The sequence below is a fragment of the Coregonus clupeaformis genome, unplaced genomic scaffold (assembly GCF_020615455.1).
Source record: "Coregonus clupeaformis isolate EN_2021a unplaced genomic scaffold, ASM2061545v1 scaf1241, whole genome shotgun sequence".
NCBI lineage: Eukaryota > Metazoa > Chordata > Actinopteri > Salmoniformes > Salmonidae > Coregonus > Coregonus clupeaformis.
This window is the reverse complement of record NW_025534695.1, coordinates 21,058-36,188: the sequence shown is the minus strand read 5'-3', so window position 1 is coordinate 36,188 and position 15,131 is coordinate 21,058. Positions and strand designations below refer to the sequence as shown.

Sequence of the window (15,131 nt, the reverse complement as noted above, 5' to 3'; positions counted from 1 at the left end):
ACTCAAGCGGCTTTCTTTCCTCGTAGTGTTAGGAATAGATAACATTGAGCTTGAGCCACTGGCTAAGTCCCAATACTAAGTGCCCATTTAGACCTTGAGTAAAACTACAGATTGTCATAGTGATTGTTTAACGAGGTGTTGGCTGAGGGCTCTACTTAGTACTTACATAAGACCTGAGGGCTCTACTCAGTATTTACATAAGAACTGAGGGCTCTACATAATACTTACATAAGAACTGAGGACTCTGCTTAATACTTACATAAGCAACGAGGGCTCTACTTAGTATTTACATAAGAACTGAGGGCTCTACTTAATACTTACATAAGAACCAAGGGCTCTACTCAGTATTTACATAAGAACCGAGGGCTCTACTCAGTATTTACATAAGAACCGAGGGCTCTACTTTGTACTTACATAAGAACCGCTTCTTCTTTTCCAGAGGGAACTCATGGAATACCTCCCAAAACATCCTCACAGTCGGATGAGTAGCTGAATACTCTCCTTTGTAAACTGCATTCTGTAGTAGAAAAGCCAAAACAACATAATATGGTTATATTCACAAGGCCGCAGGGCCAGACGGATTACCAGGACGTGTACTCCGAGCATGTGCTGACCAACTGGCAAGTGTCTTCACTGACATTTTCAACATGTCCCTGACTGAGTCTGTAATACCGACAGGTTTCAAGCAGACCACCATAGTCCCTGTGCCCAAGGACACTAAGATAACCTGCCTAAATGACTACCGACCCGTAGCACTCACGTCTGTAGCCATGAAGTGCTTTGAAAGGCTGGTCATGGCTCACATCAACACCATTATCCCAGAAACCCTAGTCCCACTCCAATTTGCATACCGCCCCAACAGATCCACAGATGACGCAATCTCTATTGCACTCCACACTGCCCTTTCCCACCTGGACAAGAGGAACACCTACAGTGGGGGAAAAAAGTATTTAGTCAGCCACCAATTGTGCAAGTTCTCCCAATTAAAAAGATGAGAGAGGCCTGTAATTTTCATCATAGGTAAACGTCAACTATGACAGACAAAATGAGAAAAAAAAATCCAGAAAATCACATTGTAGGATTTTTAATGAATTTATTTGCAAATTATGGTGGAAAATAAGTATTTGGTCAATAACAAGTCTTCACAAGGTTTTCACACACTGTTGCTGGTATTTTGGCCCATTCCTCCATGCAGATCTCCTCTAGAGCAGTGATGTTTTGGGGCTGTCGCTGGGCAACACAGACTTTCAAGTCCCTCCAAAGATTTTCTATGGGGTTTAGATCTGGAGACTGGCTAGGCCACTCCAGGACCTTGAAATGCTTCATACGAAGCCACTCCTTCATTGCCCGGGCGGTGTGTTTGGGATCATTGTCATGCTAAAAGACCCAGCCACGTTTCATCTTCAATGCCCTTGCTGATGGAAGGAGGTTTTCACTCAAAATCTCACGATACATGGCCCCATTCATTCTTTCCTTTACACGGATCAGTCGTCCTGGTCCCTTTGCAGAAAAACAGCCCCAAAGCATGATGTTTCCACCCCCATGCTTCACAGTAGGTATGGTGTTCTTTGGATGCAACTCAGCATTCTTTGTCCTCCAAACACGATGAGTTGAGTTTTTACCAAAAAAGTTCTATTTTGGTTTCATCTGACCATATGACATTCTCCCAATCCTCTTCTGGATCATCCAAATGCACTCTAGCAAACTTCAGACGGGCCTGGACATGTACTGGCTTAAGCAGGGGGGGACACGTCTGGCACTGCAGGATTTGAGTCCCTGGCGGCGTAGTGTGTTACTGATGGTAGGCTTTGTTACTTTGGTCCCAGCTCTCTGCAGGTCATTCACTAGGTCCCCCCGTGTGGTTCTGGGATTTTTGCTCACCGTTCTTGTGATCATTTTGACCCCACAGGGTGAGATCTTGCGTGGAGCCCCAGATCGAGGGAGATTATCAGTGGTCTTGTATGTCTTCCATTTTCTAATAATTGCTTCCACAGTTGATTTCTTCAAACCAAGCTGCTTACCTATTGCAGATTCAGTCTTCAGTCTTCCCACTGTTTGAGGTTGTGGACAGGTGTCTTTTATACGTTCAAACAGGTGCCATTAATACAGGTAACAGAGGAGCCTCTTAAAGAAGAAGTTACAGGTCTGTGAGAGCCAGAAGTCTTGCTTGTTTGTAGGTGACAAAATACTTATTTTCCATCATAATTTGCTAATAAATTCATTAAAAATCCTACAATGTGATTTTCTGGATTTTTTTTCTCAATTTGTCTGTAATAGTTGACGTGTACCTATGATGAAAATTACAGGCCTCTCTCATCTTTTAAGGTGGGAGAACTTGCACAATTGGTGGCTGACTAAATACTTTTTTTTCCCCACTGTACGTGAGAATGCTATTCATTGACTACAGCTCAGTGTTCAACACCATAGTGCCCTCAAAGCTCATCACTAAGCTAAGGATCCTGGGACTAAACACCTCCCTCTGCAACTGGATCCTGGACTTCCTGACGGGCCGCCCCCAGGTGGTAAGGGTAGGTAACAACACATCTGCCACGCTAATCCTCAACACAGGGGCCCCTCAGGGGTGCGTGCTCAGTCCCCTCCTGTACTCCCTGTTCACCCATGACTGCATGGCCAGGCACGACTCCTACACCATCATTAAGTTTGCCGTCGACAACAGTGGTAGGCCTGATCACCGACAACGATGAGACAGCCTATAGGGAGGAGGTCAGAGACCTGGCCGTGTGGTGCCAGGATAACAACCTCTCCCTCAACGTGATCAAGACAAAGGAGATGATTGTGGACTACAGGGAAAAAAAGAGGACTGAGCACGCCCCCATTCTCATTGAAGGGGCTGTAGTGGAACAGGTTGAGAGCTTCAAGTTCCTTGGTGTACACATCACCAACGAACTATTATGGTCCAAGCACACCAAGACAGTCGTGAAGAGGGCACGACAAAACCTATTCCCCCTCAGGAGACTGAAAAGATTTGGCATGGGTCCTCAGATCCTCAAAAAGTTCTACAGCTGCACCATCGAGAGCATCCTGACTGGTTGCATCACCGCCTGGTATGGCAACTGCTCGGCCTCCGACCGCAAGGCACTACAGAGGGTAGTGCGTACAGCCCAGTACATCACTGGGGTCAAGCTTCCTGCCATCCAGGACCTCTATACCAGGCAGTGTCAGAGGAAGGCCCTAAAAATTGTCAAAGACTCAAGCCACCCTAGTCATAGACTGTTCTCTCTGCTACTGCACGGCAAGCGGTACCGGAGCGCCAAGTCTAAGTCCAAAAGGCTTTTCAACAGCTTCTACCCCCAAGCCATAAGACTCCTGAACAGCTAATCATGGCTACCCGGACTATTTGCACTGCCCCCCCACACCCCCACCCCCCTCTTTTACGCTGCTGCTACTCTGTTTACTATTTATGCATAGTCACTTTAACTCTACCCACATGTACATATGACCTCAATTACCTCGACTAGCCGGTGCCCCCGGCACATTGACTCTGTACCGGTACCCCCTGTATATAGCCTCCCTACTGCTATTTTATTTTACTGCTGCTCTTTAGCTATTTGCTTTTATTTTTCTTAATTAACACTTTTTTATTTTACATTTTTCTTTAAAAAACTGCATTGTTGGTTAAGGGCTTGTAAGTAAGCATTTCACTGTAATGTCTACACCTGTTGTATTCGGCGCATGTGGCAAATACAATTTGATTTGATTTGATTTATATTAGGGACAGTTATGTAACTGAAGTTGGCCAACTGCTATGATTTCTATATAAAGCATTCCACCTGGTCACTATCATTAAGTGTTATTCAGAGTTAGAACATGATTCCTTCATATGTAACAGCCTGCGGAATTCCTCACAGACCTGTGTGTGTGTGTGTGTGTGTGTGTTTGTTAGCCCAACCTAACCTAACCGCAGCATTCAAACTTCATACACATTTCCCACATTCGGAGCAGTGCTGTGAAAACGCCCCACTTACGCATGTTGTCAATATCCTGCACACAACACTCGCAGTAAACACAGATCACAGGCCCCTTACATTCATGTGAAGACATCAACATGCACACACTAAGGCCAAACAAATCCAGGAGAAGCCCAGTGCACATTACTTACGGTGACCTTGACCTTTTGAATTTCCTCCGTTAGCCAATGGCTAATCCCCATGCCCTCCCCGGCTCCACCCTTAGCGAGCGAAACATGTCCCGACGCTCGAACTTGACCAGGCAGACGCTCAAACTTCCTGGTTTCTGACTGAAGTATTTTGTCTAATTGGCTATGCCCTCGAGAACTGCCTGGTCAAGACAGGTTCGTTGTAGTGATGGGTCAACAATTAAAACAATTATTTGATTCGTTTTGACACTGTGCTTTGCAGTATGGCATCAACTGTTCCATTATATTTCACACCCTCCCAGTTCTCTGGTCTCCTGTCAACACCAGTGTTATCCATGGATGTTTGACTCAGTGATTGACTGCCCTGGGGTGTATTCACTCGAAACCAAACGGAAGCAAACGGGATGAAACGGGGAGGGACCTACCTGAATTTGTCCAATAGAAACGTAAATTTTTGTTGCGAAACGTTTTTCTATTTTTTGCTACGGTGTGCACCAATTCTCTGCATTAGCAAACATTAGCTTCTACCATTAACATTCTCCATCACCTAGCATTAGCATTACCACTCACAAATCTCCATCACCTACCATTAGGGTTAACTTCCCATGACCTACCATTAGGGTTAGCTTAGCATGACCTACCATTAGGGTTAGCTTAGCATCACCTACCATTAGGGTTAGCTTAGCATCACCTACCATTAGGGTTAGCATGAGCGTTAGCATTATAGCTCACCTTCTCCATTTCCTCCCAGTTATAGTTGTTGTTTCCCACCACCATGGCCATGAGCTCGGAGGGCTGGAACAGCGACAGGATCTTCCCACCGCACACCTTCAGGAACCCAGAGGAGAAGGCCTGGTACAGCTCGCTCACCGAGTCCCCGAACATGTACTTCAGGTAGGCCTCCACAAACTCCTCCCTGACACAGAGAGAGACACACAGACAGACATAAACAACACAAATAATACTGAGCCATACGGTTTACCATCCTAATTTTGGAGATCCAATCAGTAGTCTGGTTGTATAGTTAACAACCAGGGACAGCCTTTTGGGGGCCTATGCAAGCCCTCTTGGCAGCAGAGAGAAACATTTGACATATTAATAATTTCCTGCAATTCTACACATTTTGCCATGAGGTTAGAGAACATGTAACAGTTTTAAAGCACATTTTCTGCAATTCTACACATTTTGCCATGGGGCAGAGAGAAAGTTTTGCAGTTGTGAAACTAATTTCATGCAATTCAACTATTTGCCATGGGGCGGAGAGAAAATGTTACAGTTTTAAAGCTATTTTACTGAAATTCTGCACATTTTGCCATGACTTATGCCATGTTCGTATGATTTTTGAGTGAGAGTAATCCCCTGTAACCATTTAAATTCTTATTAAAAGTACCATTTGTTGTTGCTTAAACCCCTACCTGTCTCATGTTGTTGCACTACGTGATGTAACAAGCCCCTCCACCTACGGCCATGCCACACAGTAGGCTTCAGAGGGGTTGTCTGCCCTAAGATCGCCATCATGGTGAAGACTACATGGCCCATAACCCACTGCTATACAGGTCACCTGGCTTGAGGTGGCCTCATTATGGTTTAAATTAACTGCACCTGGGCTGTATTGGGGGTTTTCCACACAGAGAGCAGCAGGAGATGCTGAAGACTATCCAAGCTCCATGGAACTTTGTTTAAACGAAGGACTTTGCTTCAGTTTGATGATTGAGTAAGTTATACTCTGACAGAGCTAGGCCTTTTGATTTAGTTTGTCATTACTGTATTATTTGATCAAATCAAACTTTATTTGTCACATACAAGTGTTTAGCAGATGTTATAGCACGTGTAGCGAAATGCTTGTGCTTCTAGCTCCGACAGTGCAGTAATATCTAACAAGTAATATCTAACAATTTCACAACATATACCTAATACACACAAAACTAGTAAGGAATGGAATTTAAGAAAATATACATATATGGACAAGCAATGACAGAGCGGCATGGACTAAGATACAGTAGAATATTATAGAATGGAATGCAGTATATGCATATGAGATGATGTCAGTTTAATTCAATAAGAGAAAATATGCTGTCAAATTTGTAGAACTGTAGATGAGTAGTGCAAGATATGTAAACATTATTAAAGTGACTAGTGTTCCATTTCTTAAAGTGGCCAGTGATTTCAATAGGCAGCAGCAGCCTCTAATGTGCTAGTGATGGCTATTTAACAGTCTGATGGCCTTGAGATAGAAACTGATTTTCAATCTCTCGGTCCCGACTTTGATGCACCTGTACTGACCTCGCCTTCTGGATGATGGTGGGGTGAACAGGCAGTGGCTCGGGTGATTAACAAGTTTGTCAGTAAAATTAATCATACGGGGATGATTTCTGTATTTTGAACGTTACATATCTTGAAAACTTGATTGCTGACATTCCCAAAATGTTTTGCTTATGTCAACAATGGACGAATGAAACAAATACCAGAAGATAGTTTTTGGGTGGAGTTTTCCTTTAAGACTGGAACTGTACATGTTGTGCCTATGTCAGTATTGCTTCATTCTCATGGCAGGCCTATCCCCTCAGGAGGGGACTAGGAATCTGTGAGGATAGAGAATAGCAGTGAGAGCAGCACTAGTCACGTCCCAAATGGCACCCTATTCCCCTGTATAGTGCACTACTTTAAAGGCAATGGGGTGCCATTTGGGATGCAGCCTAACTGTCGCTCCCAGGAGGATGTGTCACATGGGGCCGTGTTCTGCTTTCTGGAGACGCGCTCTACTGGGCAGATTGGAGACCCATGGCCACTGCCCCGGCCAATCAAAACAGATTAAAATAGACCACACATAACCCACCACCATAACCATCTATAATTGAGATCCAAAGCTTTATCAGATGACATGAGAGAGACATCCATCTTGAATTGAGTCACTTAAGTGGATGGGTACTGTGCATTGGAGCTCTACGCATTAATACTTTAATCATAGTAATAAACAACCATGGCAGTTAAAGGATGGGACTTCCCCCGATTCCTTTCTCTCATTTGGTCAGGAACTTAACTGGTAAAGAACTTCATCTTTAACACAGAACATGACGGGAAAGAGAGTCAACTGGGCCCTTGCACACAGGATAGAGAGAGTCAACTGGGCCCTTGCACACAGGATAGAGAGAGTCAACTGGGCCCTTGCACAAAGGATAGAGAGAGAGTCAACTGGGCCCTTGCACAAAGGATAGAGAGAGTCAACTGGGTCCTGTGAGGAGGATAAGATGGTGATGGCAGTGTGTGTCAGGCCTGTAGCTCTGCACACACATTTCAGCACAGCATGGCCCAGGGAGGATGTGTGAACTCTGTGTAGCAACATGGTTGGCCACCCACCTGATTTCCTGACAGATACTGTAGCAGCCAGCTACAGAGACGTCAGGAGGGCTGCAGGGGAATAGGAACGTTGCTCTTTGGCCTACTCTCCCTTTCTTACTTAAACACATACTTGTGGCTAATACACACACTGACTCAGTCACACACACACTCCCCAGCCTCTCCCTCCAGAGATCTAACTGGCGAGCCCCACAGCCATAAATAAAACACTCGATCTGACAAACAGCAATGAGGAATGGGAGCGGAAACTTGCCATTGCATCTGTGGGCTCCACAACTCCACTCACAATAAACAAAGCTCCCTCGGTGTAATGAAGAGGAAAGGTGACTCAACGTATTGTTTAGCAGCTTTTTCCTGACCGTGTGACCTGCCCAGAAACTCTGGGCTGCAGTTATAGTCTGATTTCACACATTACATTACAGCCTGTAAGTAGGAAAAACTCCTGGCCCTGGCATTATGCTTTCACACATTTATATTTTAGTCATTTTAGCAGATGCTTCTATCCACAGTGATAGGAGCAATTAGGGTTAAGTGTGTTGCTCACGGGCACAGACAGATTTGTCACCTCAGGGATTCGAACCAGTGACCTTTCAGTTACTGGCCCAACGCTCTTAACCACTAGGCTACCTGCCACTCGAAAATTATAGATATGCCTGCACTTCAAGTCATAACGGACAGCCTTCAAAATGGCCTTCGTAGTCCGACTCTCTGTTTTGGCAGGATGAAGGGGTTCTGTTTTCCCTCCTCTCTCTCTCTAGGTGGAGGCCCTGAGGATTTGGCCCCGCAGCCAAATGGCTAGTCAAAGTATAATGAGGATTTGTGGAGAGACGTGGGCTGCTGTTCTGAACCCAATCTCAGCTGGGGACATCCCCATCTGTTCAACACAAGCTTCCAGCACACTCCTGTACTCTCACCTCAATAGACTCCTCCACACGGTGCTCTAACTCCGTGTCAGTGACAGATGCGCCGCCTCAAAATACAGTGAGCTCCAAAAGTGTTGGGACAGTGAACTGTTTTTGGTTGTTTTGGCTCTGTACTCCAGCACTTTAGATTTGAAATGATATAATGACTATGCGGTTACATTCATGTGGATGCTACCCCCCCACCCCCAAAAAATGCTAACCTCCCCTGTTATTGTAATGGTGAGAGGTTAGGATATCTTTATTTGTGCGTCTAACTTTCTCACTCATCATTATTCACGATTCATTCAGGATTATCCGTAATGATGGTAGCATCCACATTCATGTAGAAGTGTTTAGAAACATATTCTATTCTTATTTACAATAAAAGTTCACCCTGACCTCACTAATCGCCCAACATCAGTGCCCGACCTCACAAATGCTTGTGGCTGAATGGAAGCAAGTCCCCGCAGCGATGTTCCAACGTCTAGTGGAAAGCCTTCCCAGAAGAGTGGAGGCTGTTATAGCAGCAAAAGGGGGACCAACTCCATATTAATGCCCATGACTTTGGAATGAGATATTTGACGAGCAGGTGTCCACATACTTTTGGTCATGTAGGGTAGATATAATAGTGTAATTTATTGTTTATTGATGTGTTTGACAGGTTGTCATTGTTCTTAAAGGTGAAATAAAACATGATCTGGGGACTGTGCTGTTATAGATCGGAATAAGGTTACGGTTGCAGTTCTGTTTTAAAGTCAGTGTTATAGTGTGTGTGTTATAGTTGGGTATATATATAAGGGGCCCAACCTGTTGTTGTTGTCCACAGTGATGCGGTCTCCTCCAGGGATAAGCTCCTTAACCTCCGTCAGACCATAGTACTCTCTGGTGATCTGGGATGGACACACAGTGGAGGGTTAGATACCATCCAGTCAGGCAACTAGATATCATCCATTTCTACTGCAGCATCTGAACGTTGTGAAGATCTTTCTGTACACTCATCTTTTAGTGGATGATGACGTAGTGTTTCAGGAGGGAGTGGGTTTATGTTAATTTTTTTGAGTGGGGTTCAGACATCTCTAAGAGTTGGTACAATTCACAACAGGTGGGCCTGTGAGCACTTACAGCAAAGTTGAGACAAAATGTCTCCTCAACGTCCTCTCCCTCATGGTCCAGGAGCTGTTGTAAACTCCTAGAGAGAGAAAGTGAGACGTATTCACTAACACATGACCGTAGAGAATGTAAGCTCTGTCTCACTACTGTGAGAAAACAAAGAGAGGAGGAAGAGAGAGAAAGGGAACGCAAGACAGAGAAATAAATTAGAAGCCCAATGTCATCCTCATCAAAATTCCTCTCTCACAGCTGCGTCTTGAGGTAAAGACTAATCCAGCACACTTTTCATCACCGACAAGGCATCCCCCCCCAGCAGCCTCAGCCATCACTAAAGACTCTCCATAACCTAGCTGGGGATAACACACACACACCATTTTAGGGCCTCTGCCCTCAGTAGCATTTAGTGGCATCACTAACGGCAAATTTTAGCGCTTAGCCTGGTGGCCAGCTGGGTTGTCCCCAAAGCACCGGAGATTAACAGGGAGAGAACAGAAGAGGGAACAACAAGGCTTCCTGTAGTGCTAGCCTGTTTGAGCGCTAATGCTAGCAGTTAATAATAGACAGTGATGGAGAACGGGGGCTACGCTAACGCTAGTAGCAAATAATAGACACTGATGGAGAATGGGGGCTATGCTAACGCTAGGAGCTAATAATAGACAGTGATGGAGAATGGGGGCTTTGCTATGTTAACGCTGGGAGCCAATAATAAACAGTGATGGAGAATGGGGGTTATGCTAACGCTGGGAGACAATAACATACAGTGAGTGATGGACAGTGTGGGAGGGGGACTACGCTAAGCTATGCTTGCTAGGGAGATGCTAGCCAATCCTACCACAACACAGGAAGTATGCATGGAGTAACAGGGATAGGGTGCCAAGCGGAAAGGAAACTCCTCGTTCTCTCTAGACCCAAAGGGCAGCCAAGTGAGATTTGTCTCACATTCTGTTGAAGTTGGAGAGAGCATGGGAGTACGCTGCCTTGCTTTGTATGGGCTGTGTATTGGATTGGTGTTCTTGTGGGTTGTGGAGTTGAGTTTCTCTGCACAAATTACTTTGAACTACAGTCGTCTGAAGTAGGTATTTGAAAGGCATCTTTCCAGTTATCTTATTTCAACTCAGAGTATTAGGAGTACACAGAAATACTAGAGTAAAGAAATACATCAAATGCGAACAGTTTTTAATTAATTTTCTTTCTTCATTTCTTCACTACCACTTAGTTCAAAACCCACCGCTGTATCTACTCTCTATTGCCTCGGTCTTAAGTATACCCAAAAGTCAAGCCAAGAAAACACAGCACAACCCAGGACAAAACAACAAGACACTATTCATCGGCTGGGTTGTTTTGTGGCTCAACACCCCGAGGGAGCCAACTCCTTAGAGAAGGCTGTCTTTTACTGTGACACGCTCAAAGGCAGAGGCACTGCCCTAATTGTAGCCCTCAGTCTGATAATCTAAGGATAAAAAGCTTCAGCGCTAGCCTCCGGGCCATCTGCAGACAATTAGACGCTAGGCCAACCGCTGGGTTATGTACAGTGCCTTCAGAAAGTATTCACACCCTTTGACTCTTTCCACATTTTGTTGTGTTGCAGCCTTAATTTAAAAGGTTTTGTGTCACTGGCCTACACACAATACCCCATAATGACCAAGTGGAATTTTTTTGAAATGTTAACAAATTAATAAAAAATGTAAAGCTGAAATGTCTTGAGTCAATAAGTATTCAACCCCTTTATGGCAAGCCTAAATACGTTTCAGGAGTAAAACATGTGCTTGACAAGTCACATAATAAATTGCATGGACTCACTCTGTCTGTGTGCAATAATAGTGTTTAACGTGATTTTTGAATGACTACCTCATCTCTGTACCCCACACATACAATTATCTGTAAGGTCGCTCAGTCGAGCAGTGAATTTCAAACACAGATTCAACCACAAACACCAGGGAGGTTTTCCAAATCCTCACAAAGGGCACCTGTTGGTAGATGGGTAAAAAAAAGTAGGCGTTTGAGCATGGTGAAGTTATTAATTACACTTTGGATGCTGTTTCAATACACCCAGTCACTACAAAGATACAGGCGTCCTTCCTAACTCAGTTGCCGGAGAGGAAGGAAACCGCTCATGGATTTCACCATGAGGCCAATGGTGACTTAAAAACTGTTACAAAGTTTAATGGCTGTGATAGGAGAAAACTGAGGATGGATCAACAACATTGTAGGTACTCCACAATACAAACCTAAATGACAGAGTGAAAAGAAGGAAGCCTGTAAAGAATAAAAATATTCCAAAACATTCATTCTGTTTGCAATAAGGCACTAAAGTAAAACTGCAAAAAAATGTGGCAAAGAAATTCACTTCATGTCCTGAATACAAAGCGTTATGTTTGGGGCAAATCCAACACACCACTGAGTACCACTTCATATTTTTAAGCACGGTGGTGGTTGCACCATGTTATGGGTATGCTTGTCATCGGCAAGGACTAGGGAGGTTTTTTAGGATAAAAAGAAGCGGAATAGAGCTAAGCACAGGCAAAATCCTAGAGGAAAACCTGGTTCAGTCTGCTTTCCAACAGACAATAACCTAAAACACAAGGCCAAATATACACTGGAGTTATTTACCAAGATCGCATTGAATGTTCTTGAGTGACCTAGTTACAGTTTTGTCTTAAAATCGGCTTGAAAATCTTTGGCAAGACTTAAATGGCTGTCTAACAATGATCAACAACCAACTTGTCAGAGCTTGAAGAATTTTTAAAAGAATGATGTGCAAATGTTGTACAATCCAGGTGTGCAAAGCTCTTAGACTTACCCAGAAAGACTCATAGCTGTAATCGCTAACACAGCGATTACAGCAGAGACAAACAGTCTCCTCCTGGATCAAGATCCCTGCTGCCTAAATTTGTTTTATGCGTTTGGAAAGAAATAGTGTGCACTGCTGGTAATACCGTATACCCCAGTATGGTACAGAAACGGTATGAAAATCTGGATACCGCCCAACACTCAATTATTGCCTTCTGAAGAACTGTTGAGTTTACACAACACATTGATTTCAAATAAGGATGGAAGGGGGAATTTCTCTCGGGTCCTTAAAGTATAAATAAAACCAGAATTAAATCTCTCCGCACCCAAGAGGAAAACACATTTATACAAACAGCATGGACAATCAATATACCTAATGGCAGTAAAAAGATTGTGTTCAACACTAAGTCATTTCAATGAATGAAGAACTCACTTTCCAAGTAGAACTTTTAACAAGAGCCATTAGCATGATGTAGCTAGGCGGAGTTAGCATGCGGGTCCATCCCAGCCGAGAGGCCTCGTGGCCGGGCTATGAATTCACATTACCTGCCCTCTGTGGGTGACAGCTCCTTGAGGTCCTCCAGAGTGGGTGCTACGCACAGTAGCTTCTTGTAGAGGACCAGGGGGAAGTGGAGGTCCACCACCGTGCTGTTATAGATGGCCAGCCCACAGATGATCCCTATCAGGTTGAACCAGTTGTGCTCCACAAAACACTGGGCACAAACAGAAAGAGACATAACAAGAAAGTTAGGTAGAGGCAATGCTTTGTTGGGTGCATAGCAATAGTCTTAAGTGGCGTCCTCTTCTTGTTGCTCGTTCCTCGCTGATCTGAAAATCCAGGAGAGGTGAAAGCAACATGATAGAAGCCTACTGAAAGTGTTTTAATACTGATGAACAGTTATATGAGGAAAAAACAAAAGCACTATCAACTATTAAATGTACACCTTGTTTTTGATGGAAATGTAGGCTGGCATAACACCAAAGGTCTGCTTTTAAATCCAAACCAACATTTACATTTGTTTTTATTCAACGACTGAGTTGATTAACATGCACCAACTTGGAGATGGCAGCAATGTATTACTGGGCTACTCAGAACTGTTGTTGAATCATTACACATTTGTGTTTCTGACTAAACTACAAGCTACATATAAGCAATTACCTACTATGCCTTTCCAACAAAATATGGTTGAAGAACCCTACAAACCTATTCTAAGCCTATTCCATTTCATTTTGTTGTTACAGTCCGGTTTGAGTTCCTCCTTCAATCACTACTCTCTGTCAATTGCGAGTGTCAAAGGGTTCATAGACTTTATAGTTCATAGTTCATTAATTTTCCCACGACCCAGGTTGCTATTTTGTATACGTGAGAAAACGTTCCTGATTTCGGTTCGCTTCCAGTAATCACTCATGGGTGTCCCTTTTCCTAGAAAACGCTGATCTACGCCAACTCGCTCCGATAGGATGGCACTCGTTACATAAGCGGTTAATATTCAATACAATAATAATTATTTCTCCCCTCAACAAAACACTACTCCACAACAAATATGACCTTTCTGGCCTAGTGGCATGTCCCTTCACACAATAGAATGTATTCAACTTAAAGCACAATGGCCAGGCCACACAGCCAAGCCTGGGTCGGGGTTAACAAAGGTCATTGAAATACAGACAAAAAGACGTTACGAGACACAGGTAAACAGCTAAACACTCAGGTAACTAAGACCAACCGTGTCTATTCAGAGCATTTGGAAATATTTTGAAACATTGTTTGTGACCTTGTTCGGCTTTGAAAATGCATAATGTTGTTTAGGTTTAGAAGATAATGAAATTGACCCTTCTGACATGTTGAGGCGGTTGGCTGGCTTCCAGAACATGAGTAGAAGGGACTTGACAACTAATATGACCTTGGTGTTGCTTCATACAATAGATAGGGTCAGCGTCCCAAATGGCATAGAGCACTATATAGGGAATAGGGTGCCAATTAGGATGCAACCAGACTGTAACAGTGGTCTTCTACAAATAACAAATTCTAACATGTCACAGTGTCCCATTAACGGTTAGATGTGTTGTTGCTCCATCTTGGTCAGGTCGTTACTGTAAAAGAGACTGTGTTCTTTATGATTTACCTGGAGACATAAAAAAACTAAAAAAAACATTTGCTTGCACCACTTCCCTTTTTTATTTTATTCCTCTAGCAACCGTTGCCAAGGTCAGTGAATCAGTGTTGGCATTTGATACACTTCTCTTGAATCATGTACTATACTCCAACGCACCTGCAAGAAATATTTACTACTACATCCCTTTAAGTAAAGTGATTTTTTGGATACAGTATTATGAGTAACATCAGCACTATATTTAAGCAATAAGGCCCGAGGGGGTGTGGTATATGGCCAATATACCACGGCTAAGGGCTGTTCTTAAGCAAGACCCAACGCGGAGTTGGGGAGGACGGCTCGTGGTAATGGCTGGAGCGGAATGGGTGGAATGGTATCAAATACATTAAACATGGTTTCCATGTGTTTGATGCCATTCCATTTACTCCATTCCAGCCATTTATGAGCCGTCGTCCCCTCAGCAGCCTCCACTGAGTGGTACATGACTCACTTTATCAGAGAACCAGAGCAGGTTGGACTGGGTGTACTGGGTGAACATGCCATATACAGGGTCCATCAGCTCCTTCAGCAGCAGTAGGAAGAACTCCTTGGTTACCCCCCCTGCATCGACCGCCTCCTCCCCATCAAAGATCACCTAGAGGGGAGAGGGGAGAGGGGAGAGGGGCCTTAGTTCCTGTACTTAAAGTGTCACTATCAATTTAATTGATAGAACCCTAAATCTATCAGCAATATTAAAGCTGATCT

General features: G+C 43.9%; 1 protein-coding gene across 3 annotated transcripts in view; it reads right to left on the bottom strand.

Annotated features, from left to right (window-relative positions):
- LOC121535981 (probable E3 ubiquitin-protein ligase HERC3) overlaps positions 1 to 15,131 on the bottom strand; it is a 36,406-nt gene that overhangs the window by 2,304 nt on the left and 18,971 nt on the right. For 2 of the 3 annotated variants that reach the window (XM_041843229.2, XM_045217812.1), the window contains 6 exons: positions 14,878 to 15,021; positions 12,823 to 12,989; positions 9,499 to 9,565; positions 9,184 to 9,266; positions 4,850 to 5,033; positions 415 to 517 (listed from right to left, as the gene is read on the bottom strand). In XM_041843229.2, the coding sequence (XP_041699163.1) occupies positions 415 to 517; positions 4,850 to 5,033; positions 9,184 to 9,266; positions 9,499 to 9,565; positions 12,823 to 12,989; positions 14,878 to 15,021 (748 nt within the window). The remainder of the gene's footprint in view (positions 1 to 414; positions 518 to 4,849; positions 5,034 to 9,183; positions 9,267 to 9,498; positions 9,566 to 12,822; positions 12,990 to 14,877; positions 15,022 to 15,131) is intronic. The other variant, XM_045217813.1, reaches the window with a different exon arrangement.